We start from the raw sequence: 24,901 nt of genomic DNA, 5'->3' as shown, positions 1-24,901 counted from the left end.
TGAGCGCTGCTAGCAAAGGGACTTAAACACTGCACCACTCAGCTGGGGGGAGGGAACATTCCCCCTTGCTGATCTGCTGTCAGTCAGTTTAGATAGTACAGAGGGATGGGCCAATGTCAGCTCCTATGTTCCTGTGTCTCCAATGCTGTAGTGATTTTTTAAAAAACTGAATATATTCATTGTTAGCATAGAGCCTAAATATGCATTATGTGATTATTGGATTTTCAGATGTAATTTGCTTCTTACTCAAATTGTTCCCCATTCTCCAAAGATATATAATTGTATCACTAAGGTATCATCTGATTAGTCTCACCCTGTTGGTTTAGAAATGCTGTAAAAAAAATCCTTTGGTGACATTGTGTGAGTTGGTGTTTTCTGGACTAGGAGTCAGGACACACCTTAGTACAGTGGTACCTTGGGTTACAGACGCTTCAGGTTGCAGACTCCACTAACCCAGAAATAGTACCTCAGGTTAAGAACTTTGCTTAAGGATGAAAACAGAAATTGCCCAGTGGCGGCACGGTGGCAGCAGGAGGCCCCATTAGCTAAAGTGGTACCTCAGGTTAAGAACAGTTTCAGGTTAAGAACAGACCTCCAGAACGAATTAAGTTCTTAACCTGAGGTACCACTGTATGTGCCTCTTTATTGCCACCTCCTGTTTCAGTCTTCAAGTCTTGTCAGCAAAAGGTCCACTTGTAATGACACAACCTGCTGTTTCTTCATCCTTTAAGCAGGCTTCCCAGTGTAATAGCAGCTGCCAAATATAAGGGTGCTTGTCTCTTCCATTTCCTTCCAAAATACTGCATAGGGAGGAAATGGAATGGTATTTGCACCTCTTTCTAGTTGCCTATATGCGTTCCACGACGACAACGATGAATTGCAGTTCTAAGCTTTGTGTAGCATTATGCAATCCAGTTAATTCTGCCCTGGCATCTTTGCCATGATCTAGCTTCTGGCATCTCTGCCCTGATGATTTTTTCTGATATTTGATAAATGGTAACAGGTATGGATAAGAAAAACCTCTTAATTCCTCCTTCTCACTGCAGCCTGCACATGCCATCTCATGCTGTTCCAGAGGGTCACTTCAAGTGGAATTTAATGGGGTGAAGAGGGTTGCAGTGAGGGAGAGGAGTGCCATATTCCCATTGCTCAAATGGAGGTCTGCTTGCTCTTCTTTAAATTCAAATCTAGTGTTGTTAATTAATTTACAAAATCCTTAAGGATTTAGCATTTCATTTTGTCTTGAAGATAAGAGTATTTGGAAATTGAAGGTGTGCTGCATGATGTCAAAATGAAATTTTGTAGTGTTCTTGAAGGATCTATCCAGATTTTTTATTCATATATTAACCAGATGTAGTGAAGAAAGATGTATTCCTCAGATAGCTAAGCCATGAAATCAGCCATGACCTGGTGAAACCACTCTATTAATGAATAGAGTTTCTGTTTTAATCAGCATCTGGTCTACCTTGCATGAAAGTTTTGGAGTGTTGCAGCGTGTGTTTTCTACTGTTGTGCATAGGCTGTTGTCTAGACAGCTGAAGTTTTTTTTTAAAAAAAAACTACAACAAAAACCTAAACTCCAGGAATAGACACTTAATTCTTAAATCAATATTTCAGATAAAAAGGTTCATTCTGCTCTAACTGTAATCCACATTAATCTATTTTCTCCTCAGTAGTTTTTCTTGTAGCAGGCAGCAGTGGCCTAGAATAGCCTTAGGGTTTGTTTTGTTATTTTCTCTTTGTGTTAGATACTTTATACTGGAGATGAGGAACCTGTGACCTTCGCTGACCATTGGCCATGCAGGCTAGGACTGATGGGAGATGGAGTCAAGCAACCCCTGGTAGGCCACAGGTCCCTCACCTCTGCTCTTAATCAAACCCAGGTTTCAAAAGAAATATTTTTAATTTCTGTAACCACAGTTTCCCTTTTCATGAGGAAGCCTTTCAGATAAATGAGCTAATAGTTCAGCTTGTTTAGTAATATGCATTTAGCATGCTGCTTTGTGGTGATGATTCATAATAGCCATAGTACTAAATTATTTGGTAATCAAAAAAACCTTAATGAATAATTTGCTCCGGTGAACATAGGTAGGGTTTTTTCTTTTTTGACAGTACACATTATGGTCAGATGATGTTATTATGTTACCTTGCAAATGGCAGTCTCACAGGCTGAGCACCAGACACAGGACATTAAGCATATTCAACCCAAATAAAATAAATGGAATTTAAGCACTTAACTGTCCTCTCCAGTTCTGTTCCCATCGGAGACTAAAGTGCACTTACCTTCTGCATTGCTGCCAATGTCTTTCAGTGGCTTTGCCTTTTGTGTGTGCCATGCCAATAGCTAGTAATAATAAAAACCTTCCTAGTGAGTCAGATATCTTTGTATACGTATTATGCCTCATACTTTCTACATTTCGTGGAATTTTAGCTTAATATATTTTCTTTCCCACAATTGAAGTATACCTCTCTTTCTGCTTAGTGACTAAGCCAGTTTTTTTAATGCCTCTGTGATGAACCTGCTTTATATTCCAAAATATTGGAATCTTTTGGGACTGGTTTCATGCCTTTTTCTTGATGGTAAGAAGAATTATTTTAGACCTTTGCTTGCAACATTACCTGCAGACTGAACACATGACAGGGAGAGCAGGATCACATCCAGTGGTCCTGCTCCATGTGTATTTGAAGTCAATACAGAGACTGAACATGCAGAAAAAGATTTGTGATAATAAGTAAATTTGTGTACTTTTAAGTACTTCAAACCTGTCTATCTCTACTCAGAAGTAAACCCAGCTTAGTTCAGTAGAGCTTTATCCCATGTAAATATGTGTAGGATTGCACGCTAAATGTACTTTCTTATATTGTAACAGGTTGTTATTCCTAAAGTAGACAGCTACTGCCAGTTAGGCATAGACTATTTTAGTGATGGTCTCCAATGATTTGTTGCTGTTGTCCCCTGCCCCACCCCTTGACCTAACAACTGTTTTAATGGCATTCTCTCTCTGTTATTTATAAAGCAGCATGAACAAGTGACTAGGTCTAGAGTTGGATGTATCAGAGTGAAGTGACTTGGAAGAACAAACAACTCCGTCTGAAATTAGGAACTATGTTAATAGTAGCAAGAGTTGTCATCTGTGTTATGCCAAAGTGGATAGAATGCATAATTTCAGATAAATATGCAACATATGCCTCATTCCATGGAGAGGATGCAGTAGGTGTGTTAAAGTATATAAAAAACCCTCACTGGTTTAGGGGCTTCAGGACAGCAAGGAAGATTACTTCTAATGTGCATGGAGTGTCAACATTCCTCATTCCTGTGCCCTTCCAATCTTTATGGGAGAGTAGGGTATAATATGGATCACAGCCCTATTTTTAAATTGTTTGTCACCTGAGCCTGTTTGTTTCCCTAGCATTATTTGACATTTCTGGAGTTAGCAGGACTAGCACTTCACTTTATAGGATGAGGCTTGGGATCTAAGTTCAAAAGGTTTAGTGTGATTGGCAGGGCAACTGGGCAAAAAGCTTATCTTGTAGAACTGATAACATATTCACCATATTGCCTTGTTCCTCTTTGGGCAATGCTGAAAAAGAAGCCCGAAATTGTTCTTTTAGAGCAAGGGCAGCAAGCATGGTGTCCGTCAGATGCTGATGGACTACAACTCCCATCTGAGGCTGATGGTAATTTCAATTGAACAATTAAACAATCTGTGACCTTTTTAAACTATGTGTTTGTGAGAGGGTTATTGTTTGCTACTATGGTATGTATATTTGTGTTCTTATATTGAAAACTGCCCTGTGATCATGAGATGGAGGAAGGTATAGAAATTTAATAAATAATAATAAAATCATCTGGAGGGTGCTATGTTGGCCAGCCCTGTTCTTGGGCCTTTAATGGATCACTTGCAGCAGTTGGAAAAATAGGCTTACGGGCCCCAGAGCCTTGCCTTGATTTTGAAGCAACACTCCCAGTTCTTAGTTGTCTACTTTTCCATCTTCCTCCCAGCCAGTGAGATTAGAACTAATATGCTGATTTAATCTAGTCTGAGCTGCTTGGATAGTTGATGTACTGTTCACCTGTAGGTTTCCTTTAATCGCCAAAGGCTTCTAATGAGGTTACTGAAAACTCTTGTTACTGTTTATCCACTAAAAATAAATCTGGGATTGCTATCAAGCAACATGCTACTATTAAAAGTAAGAATACGTCTCTGCTTTAGTTTATAAAAAATAAAACTTCCACATATCTAAGATGTATTGCGCTCTTGCAGAAGTTCAAAAGTTAAGATAACTGAGTATCTCATAAATGCTATTGCCATATTTTATCATAATGTGGACAAACCACAAGATCTATCTTCTTAGCTTGTGGGTCTAAATTACTTAGCTGAAGTAATTTGATATCAAATATTGTGGAGTGAAAGAACAAGATCCAGCTCTGTTCTGTAATCCTTGTTCCACTTTGCTTTTCATATCTTGCAACCTTTGGGAAAGCCAATTTGGAAGCAAGCTGTTCTAGTTCTTTCTTCAGCTCCTTAAGTAAAGGTAAAGGGACCCCTGACCATTAGGTCGGGTTGCGGCGCTCATATCGTTTTATTGGCCGAGGGAGCCGGCATACAGCTTCCGGGTCATGTGGCCAGCATGACTAAGCCGCTTCTGGCGAACCAGAGCAGCGCATGGAAATGCCGTTTACCTTCCCTCCGGAGCGGTACCTATTTATCTACTTGCACTTTGATGTGCTTTCGAACTGCTGCAAGGCATGGAACTGGTGTACCTGGACTCAGTAAGAAAGAGTTATAGAAAAACAAGAAAATAATAATTTCTGCTAAGTGGAGGCCAGAAAGAGGACCTACAGGTGAAACTCAATTAGAATATCGTGGGAAAGTTCATTTATTTCAGTAATTCAACTCTAAAGGTGAAACTAATATATGAGATAGACTCATGACATGCAAAGCACCCAAATCTCTTTTCTGATGAGAGCAGCTTTTGCATCTCATTTGGAAACCAAGGACCCAGAGTCTGGAGGAAGAATGAGGAGGCACACAATACCAGATGCTTGAAGTCCAGTGTGAAGTTTCCACAGTCTGTGTTGATTTGGGGAGCCATGTCATCAGCTAGTGTTGGTCCACTGTGCTTCATTAAGTCCAGGGTCAACGCAGCCGTCTACCAGGAGATTTTGGATCACTTCATGCTTCCTTCCGCAGACAGGCTTTATGGGGATGCTGACTTCATTTTCCAGCAGGACTTTGGCACCTGCCCACACTGCCAAAAGTACCAAAACCTGGTTCAATGCCCATGGGATTACTGTGCTTGATTGGCCAGCAAACTCGCCTGACCTGAACTCCATAGAGAATCTATGGGGCATTGTCAAGAGAAAGATGAGAGACATGAGACCGAGCAATGCAGAAGAGCTGAAGGCTGCTATTCAAGCATCCTGGTCTTCCATAACACCTCAGCAGTGCCACAGGCTTATAGCATCCATGCCATTGAGGCAGTAATTGATGCAAAAGGGGCCCAAACAAAGTACTGAGTACATATGCATGCTTCTACTTCTCAGAGGTCCAATATTGCTCTATTTGCAATCCTTGTTTTGCTGATTTCATTTAATATTCTAATTTTCTGAGATTGTTAATTTGGGGTTTTCACCAGCTGTACGCCATGATCATCACAATTATAACAAATAAAGGCTTGACATATCTCGCTTTGCATGTTGTGAGCCTATCTCATATATTAATTTCACCTTTAAAGTTGAATTACTGAAATAAATGAACTTTTCCATGATATTTTAATTTTTCGAGTTTCACCTGTAGCATAGATCTTTTGTCACTGGATATGAGAGGATGTTATTGCCCAGGAGGACCCAAGTGGCAGTTCTCTTTCATTTCAAGCTGCATTGGGTACTGCCCCCATGTACTTTAACCCATCTCATGCGATGAACTGTGAAGCAAGACATGGCTTTTGTTCTTTTTGTTTATCTCCACATATATGTTAATTCCACTGCTTATACTTTTTTTCTTGTAGTGGCATGTATGTATATATTTAAAGGGTTTATATATTTCTCTTTAGCAGTGTTTACAAGTTGTTGTTAAAATAGCAGCAACATTTAAAGGCTTCCACTTTGTAGATCTTATTTGACACAATTTGACTTATATCTGAGTACTCAAAGAAGGATTGCACTGTTAGTCTTTTATTTTTGTAAAATAAAAAGAGATCAAAGAAATGCTTAAATCATGCTGTAGCTTATTCATGCAAGCGTTAAAGCAAATTCTTTGGTAGTGTTCATTGTCATTCATTAGCAGCCATTAGTTAGCTGCTGCAGAGGGAGAGGTTAGACAGCACATCCCACTTGTATCAGCTCCTTCCCATCTGGGGCCAGCTACCATTAGCTGCCTTTCTTTCCAAGTCTCCCTTAGTGGTCATTCTGCCTAGGCATTAAACATTTATGTACGTTTATAAGAAACAGTGCCTGAATTGTCTTGTTTCTTTCCCATTTCTTTTTCCTTTTGTATCATCCATATTAGGCTGTAAGCTTTCAGGCAAAGAGTGTTTTGTTTGTTTTGTTTGTTACTCTTTACAGTGCCTAGAAAACTTTAGGTACTTTATAAATACTGCTTTTTTCATAATGTTACAGTATACAGTACTTGTTGGTCAAAATGATTTTTGTTTCTTTTTAAACGAAGAATAATATCCAGCATATATTGTATAATTGTTCATGTACTTAAAAACAGGAATGTTCATTCCTTTTCAAGTTAGTGTAAGGATACATGCTAGAACATGTGAAAGTAATTAAAAGATGACTGCAGATATAATAATTACAGCATGGAGCAGACTGTGCTGGCAGATATAGGAACACAGAACTCACTTTAATCATAGTGCTTCCCATAATGTGGGTGGTCACAGCATGCAGATATTTGTCAGTCTTTCCCTCTGCATCACTGATGGTAACAGTTCTGAAGTAAACAGCATTACACAGGCCTCTTAGTACTTTTTTTGCTCATGCCAGTTTTTCTGATAGGTTGCTTCTCTCCACTTTCTTTGTCCTCCTTGTTTTTGCCAGTTGTAATTATACAGGGCATGCTCCGGGGTGGGGGGTGGCTCTCTTTGAAGTAAACATGCTACCATTAATTTTTTTCCACTCCTCAAATGAATGTGTTAACTCTTTCGCCAAATATGATGCCTGATTGCTGGAAAAAAAATCCAGTTAAATATTAGGAAGAACCTTCAGATAGTAAGAACTGTTTGGCAGCGGAATGGACTACTTCAAAAGGTGATGGACTCGCCTTCATAGAATTGTAGAATGGGAAGGAACCCCAAGGGTCATCTAGTCTGCTTAAAAACCTCCAAGGAAGGAGAGTCCACAGTCCACTGTCAAATCCATTCCACTGTCAAACAGCTCTTACTTTCAGAAAGTTCTTCCTGATGTTTAGTTGGATTATCATTTCTTGCAACTTTAGGGTAAAGAGACTTTGTGTTCATCATCAGGCAACTGCCTTTTCACCTGTCTTGCCCCACCCTCCAACCCTGGAAGCCTTTATAAGACAGCTGCTCCAGAGGAAGAACTGTGGGGGGAGAGAGACTTTCTGTTCCTCATCAGGCAATGGTGTTTCCACCTGCCTTGCCCTACCTAGCCTTTCCCAGACTATGAATTTGAGAACAGTAGCAGCAGCTGGGAAGAGAAGAATTCAGGGATATTTTTTAAAAATAGTTTTATAAGTTGTGCATCTTTGTTTCTCAATTTGATCCTTTTATAAGGTTTTGTATGTTTTGTGGTATTTTATGCTTTGTGATTTGCTGTTATTTTTATTGTGGTTGAACTGTTTAATTATTATTTGCTGATTTTAATTTTACTGTTTACTATTAGAGTCTGTTGGATTGTTAAATGTTTCTTTGTTTGATATAAATTGTTTAAAGTTATTGTGACTTTTATATGTCTTGGAAGCTGCCCAGAGTGGCTTGGGCAACCCAGCCAGATGGGTGGGTTGTAAATGAATTGTTGTGGTGGTGGTGGTGGGTTGTAAATGAGTTGTTGTTGTTGTTGTTGTTATTTATTAAATTAATTTGTGGTGCCCAGAACAGGACACAGTATTTTAGGTGTTGTCTGACCAAGGCAAAATAGAGTGGTACTATAACTTCCCTTGATTGGGACACTATTTCTTTCACTTGAGGTTTTTAAAGAGAAGTTGGATGGCCCTCTGTCGAGGATTATTTAGTGTGATTCCTGCATTTCAGGGGGTTGGACTAGATGTTCCTTGGATTGGTATATATAGAAATATATTTGGCATCCCTCTCTCAAAGAGATATTTAACTTGTTAGGTTAATTCATGTGACTTGTAGACTTTGAGTTGGATACATAGATGGCCTTCCTCTGACAAAGAATCTTCCTTCTTACTTTCTCATTGCGAACATCATGGATGAGAAACTTGATGATGTTAGAATACAACTTTTGTCATCCTACAACCCTTGCCATTGTCCATACTTGTTGGAACTGATGAAAGTGTGTAGAGGTCTTGGGCTGTGCAGACACCAAACCCCCCTCTTGACCTCACTGATGTGGTCCAAACAAAAGCAGAGCAATACATTTGGCACCAGCTTGGCTGCAGGAGTTGCCAGAAAGAGGCATACAATGCACCATCCAGTCATATTAGGGACTCCACTCCAGATTTGTGTAGGGTTTACTCCTTAGCCTTTTCTTCTCCCAACGATACCCTGCAAGGCAGTAGAGGGTAAAATCCAAAAGTTCAGCATTTGTAATTATGCACTTTCAAACCCTAATTTGTTCAACGTTTTCAAATGGATAATATTTGTTTTTCCCTCTTTGATTCAATTTTTGTATGTCGGGAAACAACACCTAATGTTCTGGTTGTATACATGCTGATAATAAATTCTTGTTAAGTTTATTGTTAGGACCTTAATAAATACAGTGGTGCCTCGCAAGACGAAAATAATTCGTTCCGCGAGTCTTTTCGTCTTGCAATGTTTTTCGTCTTGCGAAGCACGGTCCGTCGCAACTGCGCCTCTTCAAGCAGCTTTAAGAAAAAAGCGCAAGACGTTTTCGTCTTGCGAAGCAAGCCCATAGGGAAATTCGTCTAGCGAAGCAACGCAAAACCGAAAAACCCTTTCGTCTAGCGAGTTTTTCGTCTTGCGAGGCATTCGTCTTGCGGGGCACCACTGTATTAGTGGAAATATAATTGTGCAGTGCAAGCTGTATTCTGAAGCTTATTGTATTATTTAATGTATTTTGGTTAGTAGAAAACTGATTTTACATTCCCTCCCCCAATGGACTAATGAATAAGCATGCAAGAGGTCTTGTAAGCAAAATTAGGATCTGCAGACTTTGTTATGATTGGATCAGAGTGTGGAAAATCAGTAAGCTGTATTATGTCAGCATCCTGCTCATAGAATAGGCTGTATAAACAGAGGGTGTTGAGACAGTCTGCAAGTGAGCAGGCTTCCTTCTCAGTTACTTGAACCACTATAATTCTCTAGGTTTCTGTTTGTTTTGTAGTGAAATGGATTTTTCCAAATACTAGTGTTTTATTGTTACTAATTTCATTTAAATGGCATGGGGGACACAGAATCATGTAAGCAGGATTTTAAATGAAGAGAGGCAGAAAGACAGCAGTAAATTTAAGAGGTTCTAAACATTTCAAGGAGAAAGTTAAGAACTGGTAGATTTTAGTGTCTTAAAGACCTCAGAAATGCATGCTTTAATCTTGCTTTTTTAGGAAGTTGGTGAAAGTAAATGTGAATTAAACTAGTGAATTAATAGGGTTATTGACAAGGAGGAAAAACAGGAAATGCAAATGACTCACCTTTTTCAGAGTGGTCATCTTCAGGATGTGAATGCTATAATTTGAGGGACCTACTTTGGACATGACTGAAAATAGCAAGATTCTTTGTGTAATTACAGAGAAGTGCAAGATTGGGAGAGACTGTAGCCCAGTGGTATAGCACTTTGCATGCAGAAGGTCTAGGTTCAATTTCAGTTAAAAAGATTAAGCAGCAGGTGATGCAGACAATCTCTGCCTGAAACCATTGAGAATAGGATAGTTTGGGCTACATGGACAAATCATCTGCCCTAAGGTAGAAGGATGACTTCCATTCTTTTAATGTGATAACTTGTGTTTTCTTTGTAAACTTTGAGATCTGCACTCTGAATGTTCTCCCCATTACCACCCACCATCCAGTCAGCTAATGGTTTTACCAGCTTTTCCTTAAGGAGTTGTGAGCACACATTCCTTGTTGGTTTGCCAACAAGGAGGAAGAGGAGGAAGAGGCTTAGAGAGGTATCTGGTGGCTTCAGCAGTTCAGAAATTTTCATTGGACAAGATAACTGTTAGGTGGATTTGTATCTGGTTGACTGACTGAACTCCAAAAGTACTAATTAATAGTTCTTCATCATCCTGGAAAAAAGTGACAAGTGGGGTGTCGTAGGGTTCTATCCTGAATCCATTGTTGTTTCAAATCTTTAGAAACAACTTGGATGAAAGTATTGCTCGTCAAATTTGCAGATGACACCAAACTGGGAGTAGCCAGTGCCTCTTGAAGACAGAAATTGGGATTCAATATGACCTTAACAGATTGGAGAATGGGCCAAAACTAGCAAAAGGAATTTTGATAGGGACAAATGTAAGCTTCTAGACTTGGGCAGGAAGAACCAGCTATACAAATATAAGATGGGGGACACTTTGCATTCCAGTAGTACATTCAAAAAGGATATAGGGATCTTAGTAGACTACAGCTTACTATAAGTCAGCAGTGTGATACAGCAGCAAAAAAAGCTAATACTATTTTAGGCTGCATCAACAGAAGTATAGTGTCCTGATCATGGGAAGTCATAGTTGCTCTCTAGTCTGCCTTTGTCAGACCACACCTGGAATACTGTGTCATTCTGGGCACCACAATTTAAGAAAGTTACAGTCATACCTTGGTTGCCAAACGCATTGGAACTTGTACGTTTCGGCTCCTGAACAATCGAAAACTGGAAATGAGTGTTCCGGTTTTCGAATGATTTTCAGAAGTCGAACGTCCGGTGTGGCTTCTGCGGCTTCCAAATGGCTGCAAGACATTCCTGCAGCCAATCAGAAGCCACGTCTTTGTTTCTGAACAGTTCCTGAAGTTGAATGGACTCCCAGAATGCATTCTGTTCGAGAACCAAGGTACAACTGTATTGACAAGCTGGAACATGCACATAATAAATGGAAAGGAAATGAAAGATTTTATTTATCTGCCTTTGATTTCCAAAGCACTTAGAAACAATGAGAAAATGTGAGGGAAGAGCAAGGTTTCATGTTATCCATAGCATTGTTGTGAGCTTATTCTTTGCTTATACAAAATCAGGAGGAAGCTGCCTTTTACTGACTCGTTGCTCTATTTAGCTCAGTATTGTGTACACTGATCAGCAATAAGAATTCTAGGATTTCAGAAAGGAATGTTTTCCAGCCCTGTCTGGAGATGTCAGGAATTGAACATACGACTTTTTCTGGACAAAGCATGTGTTCTACCAATAAGTGAAGGTCTAGATAGAAATTGAGTTCTCATTGGGTTTGATGGTGGACAGGAGGGTCCTGATTAATGGCCTTTTGATGGCTAGCAGTTAGACCAAGCCATTGGAATTAGTATGGTACACAGCATTCTACGTAGTGACAGAATAACAATTTGTGCAGGCTTGAATTGGGCTAGAAAACGCTAACATTTTTTAAAAATTAGAGCTGATCTGCACCTTCAAAGCCGTTATAGAAGACTAATGACTGAAATTAGGACAAATCATAAAAATATATTGGTTTGTGTTTGTTTTTATGTTTGAAGTTTGGCCACTATAATGATCAGTCTTGCTTTAAATCCAAAGCACTATTTCCTGTTTTAACATTTAAGCCACTAGATGGCAGTATAACAGTTTTCTTTCTGAGAACTGTGGGTAGAACAAATACTTTGTGTTCTTTCTTTTTTTTTTCAGTAGATCTATGAAAGTATTTATTTTGTCTATTCAACTTGTGCTCTGGAACAGTAAAAAAGAAAGAAAGAAAGGCTTTGGGGTTCTACTTTTTGGAAGCTATATTTCTTTTCCTATATATCGTTATGGATTCCATTTTATCACGCTGTGTAACAAAACTGCATGTGTTTGAAATATATATGACTCATTGAGCAATTCACTTCAAATACACACACACAATTAAAAATAATTTATACATGGATAATCCTGGGTTCATATTACTATACTAGTTATGGAGTCAGATCTAGAATGTGCAATATGCCACAGCCTTGATCTACTTCATACAGAATTGTGGGAGACCCTGGGCTTGAAGAACACATGCAGACATGGATGTTTCTGGTGTGGCCTGTAAAAAGTCACTGTAAAGAAGCCTGTGCAGGATCACAAACTATTCTAGGATCTTGCAATTTTGAAGAAACAAGAGATCTAACTTCGCAGGGAAGAGGGAACCTTGTAAAGGGTTGCCAGAGCACTTCTATTTAAATCACAACACAAGAGACAAGAGGTCTGAGTCCCTAAGAGGAGCTCTCAAACTCTCTCAGATGCAGATTCCAGAGGGGATGTGCAGCACACATCATTCATAAAGTCTGTGGCTGTTCAAGTCCTATCAGGAAAAGCCTTTCCCCACAACCTTTAAGGCTCTTCATAGCCTACACATATCCATAGGATGATGCATCTCAGAGTTATGTCACACAATAATGCTGTGCAAATGATAAGTGTGTGGAACTTTACCATGTCCCTAGAAGGGGAAAGCTGTGACTATAGAACAGCAGGAGAATCTCCTCAGTGGGGCTGGAATAGCAGCCCACAGAGATAGTATTAGCATACCATAATCTCCCCATACACTGCCCTTCAGGCTTTGTGTTTCTTATAGCCCATTTGATTCTGCCATTTAAATCATGTTGGCATATTTTTCAGTTTGTGCCCTTTCAAATGTGTGATAAATATATTATCTGAGCATTCGTTACGTAATTTTATATACATTCCCAAGATTCATGAAAGGATTTGACACTTGCTAATTTCCATTTGTTTCTTTTAATTATTCTTCTTTTTAATAGAAATCCTCCCTATTTGAGATAAAATGTTTCAGATTCATTGCCTCCTCTGTAGGTTCCATAACTTAGTGTTGAAGGTACAGATGTTGAATTGAATTCAAGTTATATGTAGCCTGTAATCGATGCATTTGCTTTCCTGCTGCCTATGACAATAACAGAAGTTGCTTAGTTTTTAATCAGATATTTCTCTCTCCTGTTGACTTTTCCTCTAGGGTTCATTGTGCCACTTGCTCTCATTTTCAGGGCTGAGAAATCATGACACTGATATCAACAACTTTATTTCAACTCTTGGGTTCACGTCTGCAGATTACTATTCTAAATTAATTGAAAATGTGAGTACTTAGTACATTTAACCTTTAGCTACAAGCATGGTCGATTGTATCAGGAGCCTACAAATGTGCTTACCATGCTTGCCATGGCAACTGTTGGCAAGTGCCCCTTTTCATCTTTGCCTTCATGGAGTGCTTCAGAAGCATGCAAAATGCCTTTGTAAATTCAGTGTGTTAGTTCAGAGCCATTCTCTAAGCCAATTGACACATTATGTTACCATAGAAGCTTGAGAGATGGAGGAACATATAAGAAATCACACAAGATTAAGAGAAAGTCAGCCACTTAACAACTTCTTAGCTAGAGTTTTTTTGTCAAGGATGTCTGATAACCATTCCCTCACCTTGCAGAGAGTAGAAGGACAGTGAGAAGGGGGAAAGTACTTAGCACTTCTCCAGCTCCCCCTGCCTAGAGGGACAACTTGTTAGCCACCGTCAGTCTCTTTGAAGAGAGTTAGGTGTGATATAAGTTTTTAAAATAAAACAAATAAATTCCACCCATGGTTTCTTTTCAGTTCTTGATTTCTGATCAAGACCATAGGTCACAAAAAGTACAGAGATTATTAATTCACTTGGAGATGCAAATCATAACAACGAGAAAATACTACTTTTTTGTAAATAATTTTTATTAACACTCCAATTGATAGAATACCAAATCTTGCCACATCATAATACTACGAGAAAATACTACTGATGCAACCTTCACTGAAATATGTCTTTCTTTGTAACATGTGATTGACTTTATTAAACAGGTGGTCTTATCATTAGTGACAGAACTCAGCAGAAATCAGTTTAATGGACTTAACAGACAACAAAGGTTAGTATTATCTTTCTGTGATTTTTGTATATAGATGACTAGAATGAATGTTCTGTTTCTTTTGTGGAAAAGCACTTATACTGAAAAAAACATTAAATATGTCTATTTCAAACTGTTCTTAAACATTATTTTTGTAGTAAGTATATTACTTAGCAAAACAGCTCACAGTGAATCCTCAACCTGCACTGCAACGGTGCCTTTCTCTCAGCTAAAATCACAGACATATGTACTAGCTAATTGAACATTGCATCATCCTTCAGTATTTTACTTGATTCAACTGCAACTCACCCCAATCAGTGTTTCATGATAATCTTTCCTTGAGCCTGTGAGCAATTGGGGGACCTAGTTCTGCAGTATTTAGTTACTGAACTGTCTACAAAGGCAACCCAAGGCAAAGCACATTGCAGTAATCTAATATTGAGGTTACCAAAGCATAGATAGATAGATCACTGCAACCAGATTATCTCAGATAGGGTCATAGTTCGGCAGTTGATGGAAAGCACTTCACACAACCAATACCAGTTCTGCCTTAAGTGGCAGCGGCAGACCGGTTGTCTTTGCATATTTATCTGTTCTCATATAAAGCCATAGCCATGCAGGCAATGTTCTGCTCCAGGTATAGCACTTTACTGCTCCCCACTGCAGCTAAGTCATGCGGCAGCTCATCTTGTATATACACTTGCAGATTTGAATGAGCTTTGTTTTCTTTAAATGTAGATTTTACTACTCCAATAATGCAGGGCATTTCTCCAGTAATCTCCATTACTGAAACCATACTCCTATTGCTTGGAGACTTGATTTTACAGTTTTTGTCTGTCCACTTGGAAACCATGGAAATTAGATTGCATTGTGCACAAATCACAGAATCATGGAAAAGAGCCAGAGAAAGTTCATGTTTCTTTCAGCTGCACACCTGATGTCAGTCAATAGCAAAATTTCTGTTGAGTTAGGACTTCACTGTGAATCTGCTGAAAGCTCTGTCATGGGTAATACGTCTCTGGTGTTCTCTTGAGCATTGTTCTATACAAGTCCAAGTGTTTATTGTTGTCAGAGCAAGAGTATACCCTGCCTGAACATATGAATGTAGTTGAGGTATGTAATGTGTTGTGAATGTAGCTGCATTTCAAATAAATATTTATTATTTTTATTTCTATTTTATTTATTTATTTTGCTATTCCTTAGGATAAAAATGTCTTCCTTTTAGCTACAAGTAGGTATTTGTTCTAGTTCTCTGTGTTTAATGTTTTTGAAAAGTAAAAATATAACCGTTTCATCCTACAAAAGAAACCTTATTTTGTTTCTCCAGTATGTCTTCACGAGTAAAATCCATATCCCTTCTCTGTACACCTCTTATTACTTTGCCTGATGTAATGCCACTGCTGGAAGCGCTTCTTAGCTATCATGAAGACAGATCACAAGAGGTCCTTCATGCTGAATTTTTAGAAGCGGTGAATAAGGCTGTGTTACAGTAAGTAGCCTAAAAAACACCCCAGTTCCCCTTTCATTGAAATTATGGTTAACCATCTGTTGAAATTTAATGTTTGATTCTTCTGATATCTACCGTATTGGAACAGCATATATTCATTCCATAGCACCTCTATGTAGCTAATATACATGCTTCCATATAGGAGTGCACATGGGCTCACAGAATGTCTGGCTGCTGTTTGATCTTACCCTCTTTGACAGGCTTTTGTGTCTCCTGTATGGTTGATAGGTAAAGGTAAAGGGACCCCTGACCATGGTTGATAGGTAAAGGTAAAGGGACCCCTGACCATTAGGTCCAGTCGTGACCGACTCTGGAGTTGCGGCACTCATCTCGCTTTATTGGCCGAGGGAGCCAGCGTACAGCTTCCAGGTCATGTGGCCAGCATGACTAAGTCACTTCTGGCAACCCAGAGCAGCACACACGAAAACACCATTTACCTTCCCACTGGAGCGGTACCTATTTATCTACTTGCACTTTGACGTGCTTTCAAACTGCTAAGTTGGCAGGACTAGGGGCCGAGCAACGGGAGCTCACCCTGTCGCGGGGATTCAAACCGCCTACCTTCTGATCGGCAAGTCCTAGGCTCTGGTTTAACCCACAGCGCCACCCGCGTCCCTTATATGGTTGATACAGGTGAACAAATTTATTTCTTCTCATGAATTGCATTTTGTGGATCAGGAAGAGCATGTTCTCCTTATGGATTGCATCTCTTAGTGATCACATTACTTAATTCTACCCTGCAGTGACTTTTTGCAGTGATGATTCAAGTGAGTCTTTGAATTTGTTCCGCCTGCTGCCACCCAGCTATCAACTGAGGTGTTTAGGGCAGGTGAATGCATTTTTGTTTTGTTCAGGCAAGGAATTACAGGAGTCTCTGGCATAGAAAAATATGCAAGACCACTCACAAGAGAGAACATAGTGAATGGTTTCTCCTTGCCAAAAAACCCCAGGGAAATTATTCATTAGCACATTTATTTCTAAGAAATCCTGAATTATTACTTAGCTTCTTTGAAAACTCATACATTTTCTTCTAATTGACAATTTCTGTTCTTAAGCAAAGGGGAGTAGTTAATCACACCCTATGTGCTCCTGTTGCATTTCATGCTTCCGTCCACACCTTTCTCTCTTTCTTACAGCATCTTCTCCTTTGTCCTCAGAATGTCCTGAAAGTGGGCAGCCAGGTACACTTACCCCAGGCCTTGGAGGGCTAAGCTGTCTGGGGGCCTCCACCAGGGACTGGCTGCTTTTTTGTTTGAGTTTATAACTTGTATTCTAACAAGGTTCCTGTTCAGGCTTCAGACAAGCTCTGCACGGGCCTGTTGAAAGGAAAGGAGAGTTTCTGGTTCCTGACTGATGTTTTCATTGTTGGGCTGCCTTTTGCACCAGTGGGTTTTATATTTTTGATGCTGATGATACAGAAGCACTCTTAAGCCTGGGATTCTGAATGTGGCTCCTGGGTGCACCCACAGAGACCTACCAGGGCACCTGCCAGACGCTCTAATCCCTTCAGCACCAGATTTCAAAGTATAAAGTTTCATTTCATTCTTCCTGCAGTGTCCAAGCTTTCTGTTTAAGACCACCATGGTTCTAACTGGTCAGCATACTTGGAAAAGAGAACAGTTCTCTCTGTGGGTAGCATCCAAGTAGATGTGAACAGCAAGAGGAAGAAAGCTATTTCATTGGAAGGGGCGGTGTGTTGGCTGGCAGAGAGAGAAGTTTCCTTCTGTGAAATGGTGGGTGGCTTGCCTTCTACGAAATGAAGGATCTGACAGAGCAGGCAACACTGAGTACAAAGGAGTTGTTTTGCATTTTGGGGCTCAGGCTCTATATTGTCATTGTGGCCAACCAAAGTTATGATTTTGTGTAGTGATCAAGCCAATTGATTAAAAAAAATTAAAGTTGACTACTTCAAAGTAAGTTTTAAAGATACTCTGTTTTGTCACATAGCATCACATTTATTTGGGGGCTTGGCTGATCCACAGGGAAAGACAAGCTCACTTTATTAGGAGCACCTGCCCTGCCACAAGGAAGGCCCAATTCAACACACATCTATCTCAAAACAGCAGTGTATGCATTAATGATGGCATTAGGGGCCAGACCACACCCCAAACAAGAAGAAGTGTTGCTTTGTTTTGGGAAGAATGTATGCCTCTTGGCATTTTATGCACCAAAGGGCACCATGAGAGAGGCAAGCAGTACACCACACAAGAAAAGTATGTTCTATCAAAACTGGATGTACCCCTCAAACTGCAGTCTATGTCTATGTAATGTTTGAATAATTCAAACAACTTCATGATGAAGCCAACATAGAATATATCACAACCTTCGGTATGGGACCGTGGGCTGAAATCAATCTGAAACTGAGAAGGTCTGCAGGTAGTGGGAGACAGCAGCAACATTTCCTGGAAGTGTGAAAGTCAGATTGTTACCTGTTCACAGTTGTCCACAAGAAGCACTGAGCCACTGACCAGAAGGAAGAATTTAGGTTAAGTCATCTGAAAAAAGCCTGTGAGGGAAGAAGATAAGGGCAACTGGCTATTGGTTTAGAATAAGGAAGAGAACTAATGCAAGGGAGATAGCAACCAAAGTATCATTTATCATTCAGCTTGCTAATAATCCTATTATCTGCTATTACAAATATTAATAAATTATATTTAACTTTTAAATTTACGGTAACTCTCCTGATCTATTAGTTCCTTAGCTTAAACTTAGGTACTGTGTGATAATTGGTAAATAAGGTAATATATAGAATTAAATGGTGTCAGCAGAGATTAAAGGAATAAGAAAAGCAGGCACCTTCAATATGCACTGAAGGGTCCTGTCTGAAATAACTTAAAGGTGAGATCTTATAACTAGAGATAATATAATGAAAAGTAACAAGCCATCACACCCTCATTTCCCACCCTAATTACATCCAAGTTTAACTAAGCAATGTTACAAGGTGTACAGCAGAACCCATATGTATTCCTACACACTCTCTCAAGAGGTTTAAGAACCTAAACTGTTAGATTAAATGTGTGTCCACTATGACTATGTTCCCCATCCTTGTGCCCGCAAAAGGTTCACACATCTGAGGAATACATAAAGATTGGATTATTCCTTGAAATAAGAGTAACCGTATATGGCTGCTGCTTTTAGACAGCAAAGTTACAATATAAGTGGGCAGCATACCACCTTGATCTTGAGAGTAAAAAGATGTTCTAACTCCAAAAGCCTGGAGAGTGAGTGTGATTGTTTGCCACAGTACCCACAATAAAGCGATGTGAGAAAGGGTGGAGAAGGGGTATACCTGTCCTGAAGTAAGCAGAACCTAAATCAATGGTTTTGTTTGAGAGTTAGGTTCTCTCTGTCAAAGTACTATACGTACAAGCCTACAGTGTCGCTCTCTTACCTTTCTTGGTCCATGATCCAGTGAAGTGTGAGGCTGGTCCTTGAGAGTGTAGAGTGAAAAGGGGGGTTTTATTTTTCACAGAAGGTTCCATTTTCTGTGCAAAACTCCATTTTTTCCTATAAGAGGTGATAGTTAAACTTTGCTGGTAACACGGGATTCATGTGCTGATCTTTATTTTAGGTATTCAGAGAACGGAATATTTACTCATGCCTTCCGGGTCATATTTAAGATATGGACCAGTACAAGGGTTAAAATAGTTTAAAATTCAGGGGTATGTTTTATATTAAATTATGCCAACTTCAGCAGTGCTATGATCTGCAGAAATAAATCATAGAAAAAGTTCACATTAGCACCCATCATTAGAACAGAACAATGTTTCTGGTCATGGGCATAGTGTGCACGCAGTAAGTTGGAAATTGTTCATAAAATGAAGAAAAGGTTGCTAATTATTATTCTTACTGTTCTGTAATTATTCTAATTCCAGCTTGCTTCAGTTAGCACAGCAACTGGAAACAATTATGAAAGAGCAATGAAAAAGGAAATTCTGGACTTGCATATGATTTTATGTTCTTTTTAAAGGAAGGAGGGCAGTTTTGTGGCCAGGAATGTGGACTCTAAGATTAAAATGGAGGAGGAGAAAATCTCATTCACCACCAGACACTGGAAACTTAGAGCAGGGGTTCCCAACCTCCTGGGCCCATTTGGAAATTTGAGACTGTTTTTGGCCACCACTATTACAATTTTGGGGGGGCATGAACAATGGCTTTATTTCCCTCATGTCCTGTTTGTGGGTTTCCTGGTAAGCCACTGTAGCCAGAATGCTGGACCAGATATGGCCTTGGCTGATGTAGCAGGGTTGTTACGTTGTTATGGCACAGCATGGCCACTGAGGTGGGCATTGCCAGTCACAAGACATCTGTTTCATAGTAGGCTGAGATGAACATTTTATTTATTTTTCCAATATAGAAAAAAGATTTTCTTGCCTGAATCTGCTGTGCTGCAGTTGTGGCTTCGCCATCTGCCTGGTCTGGAGAAAGCAGTGCTGCAGAATCTTGAAATTCTAATCTCAACTCAGCCAAGTTCACTGGAAGAGATGGCATGCCTGATAAAATCTTCCTTATTGGTAAGTGGGATGTACTGGCATTAGAAAACTATTAAGATTTTGCTGCTCCTGTTGTACCAAAAGTCCTTTAAATATTTCTAAAATACACAATATAAGTATATTCAGGAGCAAGCAGTCCAAGTGGTACTTACAGGCTTTGTGCATATGCAATACAAAGTCATGGTTTATTTGTTCATCTGAATGCGGCTTCATGGCTTGACCGTGAATAAACCACACTCATAAACCATACTTTGGTGGTAGTTTCTAAACCTTGGTTTACATTAACCATGGTTTAGCGTTATGTGCCAACCTGGCCATATAGTCCTAGCCATAAGTAGAAGAGTAAATAGCATAATGATCCATGGCTTTAAGGTTTTAATCTGAGAGTGCAGTATTATTAGTAAGAAAAAAAGGTGTGGTTTTCATTTTTTAATCATTTTTATTGAAAGATTTTCAGGGCTAACAAAGGTATATATAACCTCTCTGTTTTCAGTTCATGGAGTCCTATTGATGAGTTGACTTCCTGTTATACATTTTAACAACACAATATTATTGTTGGCTAAAACTGATTGTGAATGCATCTGTCAAAAAAAGCCTCTAATTGGGCTGTAATTAGGGTTGTTTGGTGCTGAGGGATGGGCCCCCATCACACAGAGCAGCCAGTTAAAGATGGGTAGGAAGAGAGAGCGGTTTAGAAGCAAGGATTCTTTTTGTTTCTCAACAGTTATATGCCTCCCCTCCAGGTTACCTTCCCACCCATCTAGTAGGAAGAACTACTTCAGTTTCATAACCAGGCAAGAGATTTTTGCAATTCCAAGTGCTTTTGTCCTTGATTTCACATTATAAGCCTGCCATGAAACTGCTTCAAGTGAAAAGGAAGTCTGTACAGTTCCAGTCTATAGGCATAATTTTGGCTTGCCATTGGATGTTCAGAGAACCATAGTCCTTTAAGAACCAAAGAAATAATCCCAGAGATAAGCTTGTTATTTTAAGTTACAATTATTTTAAATAAATAAGCAACCAGGACAGTAATTGATAATATTTCTAATGCAACCATGAATGTATCTTCAATAGGGCTTTGCCTGAATGATGTAGGACAATGTTATATATCCGCATCTTGTAGAATACAACATCGAGCAGTATACAGAGCAGCAACTTTTAAAGTTTAGTCTTGGTAGTGGAAGACTGCTGTGCTTTATTATGGAAGAAATATGATACTCAACACTGTTATATTAGGGCTCCAAATGTAATTAAAGTGTGATGGTCTAGTAACTTCTAGTTTATGTGGTGTGCTGTTACTTGTGTTTCCATCCCTTGGGAAAAAATGAAATTGGTAATGGAAATTCTATAGTTACTAGGAAGTATAAAAACAAAAGATAAGTGTTATACAGGTTGCACATAGTGAAATGTCCTCTATAAATACTGTTTTGCTTTTCAGGAGTAGGTAACACTAGTTCTTTTTCCAGATGGTTAAAGGTGTGTGCATAAAACATACCAAAATAATCAGGCAAATATCTTGTGTGAACTGCATGGGGAAGGGAAACAGTTACAGGTATTGTCAGAAATGAGTTGTATGAATGTTGCAGTCTTTTTGCACTGATGCCCAGCCACAGGTATCACCAAAGTGATTTTCTCATGAATGCAAAAGCATTCTGTTGGACTCACTGGTCTTCTGTGGCAAACTCTGTTCAGTAACACCAGCAGGCGATGCTTGTGCAACTTGTAACAGCATGAATTTTTTTTTTTTTTTTCATAATAGCATGAGAAACTGGAGACTGTGGCCCACACATGGGTATATATCTGCTGGGATGGACTTTTAGCTCAATCCACCAGTTAATTTCAGCTGATCAACTGCTTTTGAAACACAGTCTGTTCCTAGCTTTCGATTTGATGTGATTTTGTTTTTCATTCTTGATATCTTTGCCTCTTTTGTGTCATGAGATCTGAAACTGATTCCAAGGTGTTCATCTGCCCCCAAGATAATTTATTGCTCCACAACTGTGAGGAAAACAACATTCATAAATGGCCAATCTTGTGGATTTTGGGAGTTGACAAATATGAGATTTTTGCTGTTTTGTTGTGTTGCTAGAGAAGTGGACAAAATGTCCCGGCTTTCTGATGGTAGCAGCTATTTCAACAAAAGTTAATGTAAAGTAACCAGTTCGGGGTAGGGATCTCTCCCTGGTCTCTCATCTTGGAATCTTTAGTTGAAGCTGCTACTATTGTTAAATAGAAACTGGTAAACACACTTGTCCCGTATCCTGTCTGCATCAAACTAAGCTGGTGGCAGCTGCTGTGACAGTGGTGGCTTCGTTACAGGACTGAAAGATGTGGGAAGAGATCTCTCTGCCTCAGAGTTCTGAAACAGGTGCCACCATCGTTAAGAGGAGTACTTGATCCTTCTCCTTTCCTGTGACCTCAGTGTTTGGTGCAGAGTTGAGCTGACAGCAGTATGAGTGTGCCTTCACAATGGGTACTAGGGAAGAGGAGAACAAAAGCCTTTATAGCTCACTGGCTAAATATGCACTACAACCTGGTGTAGCACAAGACTTTATTTTCTGCCCTTTCCTGGCTGCCCTTTTACCCATGTAAAAAGATGGAGTTCACATAGAGCTAGGGGCACTGAAAAGGAAAAGCACCTGCCAGTTTCTGATGCTCTTAGGCTAGTTTAAATAAAGTCACATTTCACTTTGTGCAGATTTTGTCAGATTCTTTCAGTTGACAGCTTTTTATTTAGATTCCACTAACACTGTGTATTGCTTAAGAGATTTTCTGTCTTCTATTAAGAACCCTTTGAGCATGTAAACATTCGCTGTAACATTTCAAATAGAACACAATCAGTGTTTGAGACTAAACGTCAGCTAAGCTTAACTTCAACAGAAAGTTGTAGAATACCAAAAATCAATGCAGGTGATACTGCAGTGCAGTGCAAGTCCACGTGACATCAATTTATTGCTAGCTAAACCAAGCTATTAGTTAATCTTACATAGAATTCTTGACTGGTTCCAAAATGCATTTGATATTGCAGACTCTGCAAACTAAAATCACGTATGGCCATCATCAAGCTTACTTATTAAGTTCTTTGTGTCCAGCAAAGCCTGGTGTTTTAGCTTCACAGCAACTTTATGAGGTAGATTAGTTTGAGAACTTCACAGCTGAAAAGGAATTTGAACTTACATAGTTCACTTTGGCACTTGCATAGTCAAACTAACCACCCATTTTGTAAGAAGGCAGCTGTCAGAACTGAGCATGCTCAGTGGCCATGAAACATACTTGTGAAGGAGAAACAGAAAATGGGATAGGGGATGTGTGAATGGAATGGTTAGGATCCTGAACAGAAGCAACCCACAGTGCAACATTTCATTGCAGGGCCCCACTTGTACACTTTTATTACCAATCTCTGTTCTCCGAGTGCTGATCCATCCGAGTGTGGGCCACCCACCCACACAAAGGAGCTATCAGTAGGCTTGGGGGAGCCACAAGATTTGAAAAAGTGCAGAAAATCTTTAGCGGGGGGACCCCATGGGGGGAAACCACAAAACCATTCCACAAGTAGTGAGGATGCTCAGTGATCCCACAATGATAATTGACTATTGGGGGGAGTGGCTAGAATCCTGAATGGCAGCACTCTACAGTGTAGCATTTTGTTATGGATCAACTTTTTCCGTACTGTGTTTAAATATGTGTGTGTGTGTGCGCACGCGTGTGCTACTCTTCTTGGCAAAGAAAGGTAAAAATGCAGGAGCATTGCTAAAGTTAAGGAAGTGTTAAAGGCTGTCTAGTAAATAAGATTCTATGGTATGGTTAAAAAAGATAGTGGTGTTAACCTTAATATGAAAACTACCAGCCTCCAAACTGTACAAATATGTGAAACTCAGCAGTCTAGTAGCAGTTACTGTGTGCAAGAAAGGCACTACACCTCCTGCCTACATTTTGTCATTTTAACATATATCACCCAATTCACTTTCAAAAGGAATTTGGAAATGACAGTTCTTCAACAATCTGTAATTTTTATTTTTTTACTTTTTTTTAGAAATACGTGATAAAGCCAGCTGTGAATAGTCATGAACACTAGGTGGCATACATTTAATATGATAACTTAAATGCAACTATGTGGCAAAACACTGGAGTACAACATGAAAATGAGGTGACATGTAATCTTTTCAATATGATAGTGACATGTGAGGAAAAATGAGAAGATGTTTAGACTAACGGTTCTCTTCTCATTTCCGCCTTTATGCTTTGTGAGATCTATACTTCCTCAAAATATTTTCCCCTGTGTAGCTGGCTTGGCTACATGAATATTTGCTTTGAGCACTTGGAGTGGAGCTTTCCCAACATGAAAGTTGGATGGAACAATTTCTGTTTGCTCAGTGCTCCAAGTTGGGGCAGCTAGTCATAAAAACTGTCTGGAAAGCCATTAACCCATCTTTTTATCCTGTGGCTGATTTTCTTTAAAAAGAAATGAAAAAAATATAAGAAAGTGGACTTTGCATCAATAAGGTGAATCTGTGTATTGTAAATATTAGTATCTTTTGAATGCTGATATTCATTAATTTTTAACTTTGAGAGTAATAGTAAAAGTTAAAAATAACCTCTGACAGTCACTGATAAATCTCAGATGAAACAGTCTTTAGCTAATGACCAAATTGATACAGAACTTTTACTAAATCATATTGTTAAACACCCAAAACAAGCCTCATGACAGCATCATTTCAGATATTTACCTGCCTCCTGTGAA

At 39.3% G+C, this 24,901-nt stretch overlaps 1 protein-coding gene across 6 annotated transcripts in view; it reads left to right on the top strand.

Annotated features, from left to right (window-relative positions):
* The window catches only part of FANCC (FA complementation group C), a 72,470-nt gene that overhangs the window by 24,261 nt on the left and 23,308 nt on the right, over positions 1-24,901 (top strand). For all 6 annotated transcript variants that reach the window (XR_014013114.1, XR_014013115.1, XR_014013116.1 and 3 more), the window contains exons 6-9: positions 13,251-13,370; positions 14,117-14,181; positions 15,488-15,649; positions 20,025-20,181. Coding sequence is in view for 1 of the 6 variants with exons in the window: in XM_081213737.1 (XP_081069863.1) it covers positions 13,251-13,370; positions 14,117-14,181; positions 15,488-15,649; positions 20,025-20,181 (504 nt within the window). In the remaining 5 variants the exon portion in view is untranslated. The remainder of the gene's footprint in view (positions 1-13,250; positions 13,371-14,116; positions 14,182-15,487; positions 15,650-20,024; positions 20,182-24,901) is intronic.

This window comes from Podarcis bocagei, assembly GCF_964188305.1.
Source record: "Podarcis bocagei genome assembly, chromosome: 11".
NCBI classification, from domain to species: Eukaryota; Metazoa; Chordata; class Lepidosauria; order Squamata; family Lacertidae; genus Podarcis; species Podarcis bocagei.
This window is presented reverse-complemented; position numbering and strand designations above follow the sequence as displayed.